The sequence below is a fragment of the Schistocerca nitens genome, chromosome 5 (assembly GCF_023898315.1).
Source record: "Schistocerca nitens isolate TAMUIC-IGC-003100 chromosome 5, iqSchNite1.1, whole genome shotgun sequence".
Classification (NCBI taxonomy): domain Eukaryota; kingdom Metazoa; phylum Arthropoda; class Insecta; order Orthoptera; family Acrididae; genus Schistocerca; species Schistocerca nitens.
The window spans coordinates 380456065-380464722 of NC_064618.1; the positions used below are offsets into that span (position 1 = coordinate 380456065).

Sequence of the window (8658 nt, forward strand, 5' to 3'; positions counted from 1 at the left end):
AATGGCAACGAAAGGGTTGCTGAAGAAGATAAATTTGTTAATATTGGGTATAGATTTAAGTGTCAGGAAGTCGTGTCTGAAAGTATTTGTATGGAGTGTAGCCATGTATGGAAGTGAAACATGGACGATAACCAGTTTGGACAAGAAAAGAATAGAAGCTTTCGAAATGTGGTGCTACAGAAGAATGCTGAAGATTAGATGGGTAGATCACATAACTAATGAGGAGGTATTGAATAGAATTGGAGAGAAGAGAAATTTATGGCACAACTTGACTAGTAGAAGGCATCGGCTGGTAGGACATATTCTGCGGCATCAAGGGATCACAAATTTGGTATTGTAGGGCAGCGTGGTGGTTAGAAATCATAAAGGGAGACCAAGAGATGAATACACTAGACAGATTCAGAAGCATGTAGGTTGCAAGAGGTACTGGGAGATGAAGAAGCTTGTACAGGATAGAGTAGCATGGAGAGCTGCATCAAACCAGTCTCAGGACTGAAGACAACAACAACAACTACTACTACTTTTGTGACTATATGTGTAAGAATTTCACTGGCGAGGTTCACTAATTTAGTTCCAACTAAAAATTCTCGGTTCACTTTTACTTTAGCTTCCCTTCTAACTCTAATACCTTCTTGATATCAACAAATGCTACAGTTAACTATGTGGTCTGTAATGAGCTATACATTTCAAATGTTATAATCTCTTCCATTCAGGAGCTGCCTTTCCTTTGACTGGTTACTGATGGAGATTTTCTTTTGTTTTGTATAGCAGAAATTTTGGACTTACTTTATGGAGCACTGGAAGGGGATATACATCTTTATAGTTATTTACACTTTCTTTTTTACTTTTCTTATGCAGATGATGTATTTTTTTGAAATCTTTTTTGTTATCCTGTTTCTCGCTAAACGGTTTGTAGATCTTACGGAAGTTTTTTAGTGACTTTTACAGAAGTACCTTTTTTAAGAGATCATCACACTGACTTCTTCATTTTTGAAAGTTATAATTGCTTTTGTGATTTCTTCAATTATTAGTGTGGTACCTTCTTGATGATATTTCATTTAATGAAAATCTTTTTATTTTGTCTAATACCTACTTCATTCGTTAAAAAATGAATGAGTTTTATGTCTTTCTAAAAAGGAAAACAATTTACTTAAGGGAATTCTCGAATTTTAATTAAATCATTCATTCATCCCAGAAAATAAGTTTTTCATGAATTATTTGTGCCAAGTCAACTACAAATTATCTGTGCGACATTATCTACGTTTACGTCCATCCCAAATTAAAACAACAATAATAATAATGACAGTTTCCATCTACGAACATTAGGTATGACAATCTGATGTCGCTCTTTCCGTTTCATTGTTCCTCTGAAGTTGATTGAATGCTTTACTGAACTGCAAAGGTCTCAAACACTTGACAAAAGACTAATTTCCGGTGGACATACTCATTATCTAGGCTTTGTTTTCGGTATAATGACAATAGATAAATCAATGTTGCTTTAAATTTCCACGTACATCCAAGTAGGGTTTCGCTTTGTGTATGCACGAGTTGCCACTCCGTAGGTATCAGTTTGGAGGTCACGGGAGATGCATGCACTACGTGGGTTGTTTGGTGGAATTCGGATTTTTCTGTACCTAAGTAAAATATTCGGTTGTGCTCCCGTTTTCATTAATGGAGAGAATACGCGATTACTGGTGTCTAGGAAAGCCAAATTTTACAGTTTGTCTGTTGCCATGATGTTCTTCCTCTTTACTGTCTATGACATAAAATTGAAACTTAGAGAAATATTTTCGTCGGCAGATCGATTTACTAGCTACTGTTACTTATGTACCATGTTTTTTACAACAAGTACAGCCTTGATATCCATGATATGTAGCTGTACGTTGAAACAACAAAATGTTGGCGCTTTTTCCTTGAAACTTGTTTCGATTCACACATTCATGTATAATAGCGCTCACGCAGATAGCTTGTATTTGAAACCTCTGCACAAATGGGCAGCAGCCTCACTAAACATATATTGGGCGCTTATGTACTGTTGGATTACTTGGAGTATGTGGAACTCTTTAGCTTTGGCTTCAGTAATGCGTCTGTTTTTCACACATTCATTGACGAATTTCGTCGTGCTGCAGTTCATTATTTTCAACATGGTGTTGAGAAGATGGTTTGGACATCTGAATACGTATTTACTGCAGTTGTTCAGTATGTCTACAGAAGATGACCTCAATATCAGGATTGCAGAAGCGCTACAGGTTTCTTCAGTAAAGGAAGATTTACACCATGATACCCATGCAGTTCATCCACATCAAATCTTAACAATTCCTGAAGATGGAATACATTCAGGGAGGCAACAGCAGAATACATCAAACAATACCGATATGCTATTGACGCAGGATAGATGCACGTTAATCAGAAAGTTACGCAAAGTGTACTGTCTCCTTGATCAGTCCGTAAAAACTGTAAACAGTGCTTATGGAGTGCAAAATCTGACGCAAATATCTTCCTGTCTTGCATGCATTGTTGTCGAAACGTATGGAATTGCTGTCAACTTGCATGGTTTAAGCAATGCTCTAAATGGAGACCAGAGAATATTAAATGTAGTTCATATATCTCTATGGACTGGCTTGATGGTTTGGCGGATCGTCGGCATATCTTACAGCTGCGAGATGGTTATTCAGGAGGCGAGACGCACACAGCGGCTGGTCACCAAACTTCAGATGCTGTCGCTGTCTGCTAGCAGTGGTGTTCAGGAAGAGCTGCAGCTGTTTGGCGAACAGCTGGCGGGAAGTCCACTCCACTACAGCGCAGCTGGGTTCTTCACGCTGGATCTGTCGTTGCTGAAGAGCATCGTCGGTGCTGTCACCACCTATCTTGTTATTCTCATACAGTTTTCTCTTGCTGACACTAATGTGCAGCTACTATAGCAAGGAATACGTTTACTGAAAAACAGATTATCACTACGTTTTTACGAATGTTCTTGTAATGTAATATTTTTTAATCGAAAACCACGTTTTAGAATTTTGACGTTGTACACGGAAGCATGCTGCCAATTCCTCTAGATTCAAGTAAATGGGGATATCTGATGAAACATAATCCAAGTATCAAGCAGTTATTTTTTCTATACTTAACGGTTATTTCGAGTGACACATTTCTGCACTTTTCCATTTGCTGACGCCATTTTCTTGGTACAACAATTTTCGTGTTCTCTGGAGCACAAACTTTGAGCTCGTTTCTTAACCAAAATAGTACATTCCTATAGACCCTCTACTTGAAAATGAATTAGAAGTCTTGTGATTAGAAATAATGAGAAGTGACGAAATGTGCAGACATTTAAAATCTGAATGTACTAGAGATGGTTGAAGCGAGATGGACACACATTAAGTCACAAGTGCGTGATTTTCAAATGGTACCATACTGTTCTCAGTTTAACCCTGTGTGTATTATTAATAAGGTTCTTACCTCTATCGTGCGAGTAGTAAATCCCGTACCTCGCCATTATAATTTGTGCAATTGTCAGCCTTACCGAGTGCCCTGAATTCGTTTAGTGGCACAACACGATCATCCACGGATTCACCGCTCTTCTCCAATATAGTACTGACATTTACCCACAATGTAATATGAGTATATGATATAATTTACGCTGTTATTGGAAATGAAAACGGGAAGTCCTCTTAGCTGTTAAAAACAAAGACAAAAAATATTTACTGAAAACGTAACACAAACTTTTATAGTCCTTCATTCTGTCTTCTGAAGGGAGAGATTTGGCTGGTGAGACAGTTTATGTTGTTTTCAGTCATAGGTCTCACTGTACTGTTTGGACTTAATTTATTTGTAAATCTAGAAAAGGAGAATAAAGTATTTCATTGTTGTTCTCGCTTGGTTCAAAATCTGTCTAATGTATCACATGACATCCTTTCCATTTGTAAATTACGAGCTGCATCAAAGATTTCCAGTACCAAAATGGTCACCATGTTGGTAGCATTGTCTCACAGTTTTTCCTCCTCTCTTATATGATACTACTTGACTTTAAATTTGTATTTATGCACCTATTTTGTTATGAGACTGTGTATCCACATCTAAGAGCTGCTCTGTAGAGTACAGTACATATGACGAATGACGGTATACCAGTTCTGGTGAACTGATTTCTGTCAATTAAGTCAACAACGATTTTCTGTCTGGAAGGTAGGAGATGATGAAAGGCTGTGAGCAGCGTCGAGGATAAACTTAGCTCAGTTAATATAGCAGTACTTATAGTTAAAGTGGGATTTGTTAATGCATGTAGCAGGCTTACCCAATGGGAATTGAGTGTAGGTGTATAGAAGAATAGACTGTACCTAGCGAATGTATCAATTAGTTCTGGATACACGTTAAGGAGCTTTGGAACACTGTAAAGTCTGCCGTAACAATTTACTCCATAGAATTTGGAGCCTTCAGATGTTCTAACAATGGAGATCATAATGGAATCTCTGTCAGCAATTTATATGTAATAGTAACGATCATTACTACGTGCTACAACAAGTAAACTTACTGCCAAAGGTTACATAATTTAGGATGTAGTAGGAGCGTGGATGACGATATGATCACACAATTTCAAAGGAATCACCCTGAGATAGGACTTCGGCCATTCAGGAAATCCACAGGTTACCTAAAGCTGGAGAACTTACCAGCAGAACGAGCGTCCTCTCAAATGCAAGTCCATTACCTTATTAAATTATTCTGTGCTCCTTTATATACAAATAGTTTTCGTATGCAGAATTTTAGCAAGCAGACAGCTTCAGTTATAGTAGTAGTTGCGAGGGATGAAGTGGCTAGCTAAATGTTGCTAGTCGTACATCGATACTCAGTCTTCTAATTTATCGCAGTGGCACAGTGCTAACAGACTAGATTAATATTTTTTAGTAAGTTGGCTTAAGGAACTGCATTTTTAACCATCAGCTGTACAAATAAACCTTCATTCTCTATGCCTGTCGGTCTCTCAAACCACCATCGCAGTAATACTATCAACAGAAAAGTGAAAAATGTAGTATACACGCCATGTCTAGCAAACAACGTAAACATAATGCTTACAGATAAATGTGGAGATACATACAAAGGCAAAAACATCTGATGGAAAAGCTGTCCAGCTTTCTCTTAGGTAGTTGGAAAGTACTCAGCATTACAATAACTATACATGACGTCTATCATACACAATGACCTTAAACAGCATCAAATTGGTTTTACAATAACCCACAGCCACATGCGAAGGAGCTGTTATGAAGAACTGTTCGAGTTGACAACGGAATAAAACAGATCACATATTCCTTAAGAACTCCAGAGAACAGAATGCAAAGTAGCGCCTACCATGTTCAATATAGATTACATACAAAGACATATATTGCCAGGACTAATAATAATAGAAACAATAATGTATATCTTAGACCAACTTCATATTACAGTGTGACTATGGTGTCAACCTTGTAAAGACCTATAATATACTTGAAAAAAAGCGTCAATCCATTTCAAAGCACCCATCCAATGTTGCTAAACATTTTTTATTTTCCTGATTTTTGTATCATTTGTTACCTATACTTAGACAGTAACAAAACAATGTTTGGAAACATTTTATAAGCTTTTTTTTCTAGCAGTTATTTTCAAAATGGTGGTTGGGAAAACGTGGTTTGCGGAAAATTTAATTGCCAAGTTATTTTAAAAAATCAGAATAATTCGAAAAGCGGTGTGTTCAGCATGAAACGAACTTTGAGCATACATTTTTTAAAATTTTTCTATCACGTATGAGAGTCAGTCACACTCTTTCCCGAAAGACTCAGAAAAAAATTCTCATTACTTTTTAAGACCATAAATTTTTTTGAAGGAAGAGAGACTCTCTAACAACATGTTATACCTGCGGTATAAGTTTTAATCCTGAGAATGCGCTCTTGTTTTTCCTGGAGCTTTTCTAAAATGGCCAAAAACCTTTTAACATCAATTTTCAGAGGTTAGTATCTAAAAAGGGACTAAATGCAAACAAGTGAAAATTTTACAGAATGTTCTTTATACTCATAGAAATATCTCACAACAAAAGTATGATTGAGACTCAACTACAATGGGAGTCATAGAGCAGTGAGTTTTCTGTAAAAACTCAACCCTCCTACACACTCTTTCAGCTCAAAGCTAGCAAACAGGTGCTTGAAATTATTGCAATTGGCATTGGTCAAATAATGTTTTAATCATTGTGTACAATAAGTGATTAAAATTTCTACTTTTAAATAACAACAGACAGTAATGACCATAGGTAAGTTCTTGTCTTTGGAGTTGGGGTGTATAGTTTATAAGCATTACAATATCTCAGTGGGTACAATGGAACCACTGGGAAGTACATTGGTAGATAACATGCAGAGAGTGAGCTGTTTGAATCCACTCCAATGTAGATGTAAGATTCATAATACAACCTTTTTCCCCCTTTCGTGAATCGTAGCATACTGTTGGAAACCACAGACCCTGAAGTAGTTACATGACCTTCCTGGCTCTCATAGTACTGATGAAAAATCTTTAAGGTTGATGCCACGTCTTCTGGCCGAACCTACTTTTTTTGTTGCAACAGCTTTAAGCCAAAGCTACACTCTATTTTTTAAAACTCAACAGTTTAGTTTCACGTTATGACAAACACAGAATGATAAACGGCTCAACGTATTAAATTTTATAACGGTAGCCAATAATCAACACGAATCGAATACACCACGGTCTGAGAGCGGTAGGCTGGTTTTCTGTGCCGAATTGGCCTGTGAGTTTCAGTTGGAAAAATTTGAAAACTTGTGGTAAGGTCTTATGGGACCAAACTGTTGAGGTCATCGGTCCCTGAGCTTCGATACTACTTAATCTAACTCAAACAAACTTACGCTAAGGACAACACAGACATCCATGCCCGGGGGAGGACTTGAACCTCCAACGGGGGAAGCCATGCGAACCGTCACAAGACACCTGTAACCACGCGGCTACCCCGCGATGCGTTTCAGTTGCTAACTTGAGTAGTAACTGTACTCAGTAAGGCGCAGGTGGGTATATATAGTCTCTACCGGTAAAGCATAATTAGTGAAGTGACAAAGTCTATCCAGGTGGTTCGAGGTGTTTATGAATGAGAGAGAAATGGAGTGAGCATCGTGGGTGCTAATAGCGGATGAAGATGAAAAAACATGCAGTGAGAGAGAGAAAGGGAGGGGGAGGGGGGACGGCGAAGAAAGCGTGTACAGTGATGAGCTTTAAGTCAGCACATACCTGCTCCTACAAGCTCAAGTCATTCCTTTATAGTTTTTGGTCGTAGCGTTATTGTAGGTTTATTACGCTGCTTGTCAACTCATTTTTGCCTGTTATCAATTGAGGGGAAAAATATCTTTTGTAAAACTAGCGTTGATACGACATTTATAAGTGTTGCTTTTCTGACTGTGTGACAAAACTCCACGTGCTTTGTTCTTTAGGACGATATTATTTTGATAGACCCTTCTCAGGGGCCTTACAGAATCCCATGGATTTGGAGAGCACGTTTTGAGTATCACTTATTTAACATACCTCTTACATGATTGTATATGGATATACAAACTTTATATGTTACTGCTGTTCACAATTGCGTATCACATACACAGTCCCCACATATTATTATCCTTTACGGTATGGAAACCGACGTTAAGTCAACCGCACACCGATATTGTGGTTAATTGTTATTTGCATCCAGGGTAAGTGCCCAAGGTCTATGCAACATGTCCCTTGATGAAAATCTGAGGTCTAAGATACGCAGAAACATAGGTTATTGTTGTTGTATGATGGCTAATTCGATATTTTAAAATATTCAACATTGTTGATGCTGTGTGCTAGCTACTGTGTGAAGCTTACGTCTTCTGCCTGGCGAGGACTGTGTTACGTTGATATTTTAAATGTGATGGGGCAGTCTCTGTGGTTTATTATTATGAACTCATGTGCTATGTCACACTATACAACATTTTTCTGTAATGTCTTCATTTGTCAACATGACTTTAGTTTATGTAAGACGTATCTGATATTATTGTGTACGGATCACCATTGTTATTTACGACTACATTCCTTGATTCTGTGTCACATATAAAGTTCCTGCATAGTTTAATTCTATGTGGTGTGATACCAAACGCTTAATCATCTGTATAGTGAAGTTTTTGTGTCTGGGATCTACATTACAACTACACATATACTGTGCAAGCTAATGTATGGTGTGTAACGGATGGTACCCTGCACCAGTAAGAGTCATTTCCTTTCTTGCTCCACTCACAAACAGATCGAGGAAAAAACGACAATCTACATTCCACCGTAGGAGCCCTAATCTTTCTAATCTTATTTTCATCGTCCTTACACAAAATGTGTGGCAACAGTATCCTTCTGTAGTCACCTTCAAATGCTAGTTCTCTAAATTTTCTTAATAGTGGTCTATGAAGGGAACGTCTACTTCTCTCTAGCTATTCTCATTCGAATTTCCAAAGTGTCTCTGGAATAAATGTCTGTTGTTCGGTGTATTGCTTCGATGCCTTTCTTTAAGCCGACGCGGTGCGGGTTCCAAACACTCGAACAGTTTCTCAACTATAATCCGTCCATCACAAGAATAAATCTGGCGTAAGCGTTGCACTATGTATTCTTCCGCGTTTGCTGGAAACTAATTGGATT

General features: G+C 37.8%; 1 protein-coding gene across 1 annotated transcript; it reads left to right on the top strand.

Annotated features, from left to right (window-relative positions):
- Positions 1 to 2201: 2201 nt before the first annotated feature.
- On the top strand, positions 2202 to 2921 carry LOC126260472 (putative gustatory receptor 28b). Its single transcript, XM_049957800.1, has one exon. The coding sequence runs from the start codon at positions 2202 to 2204 to the stop codon at positions 2919 to 2921; it is 720 nt and encodes a 239-aa protein (XP_049813757.1).
- Positions 2922 to 8658: the final 5737 nt, after the last annotated feature.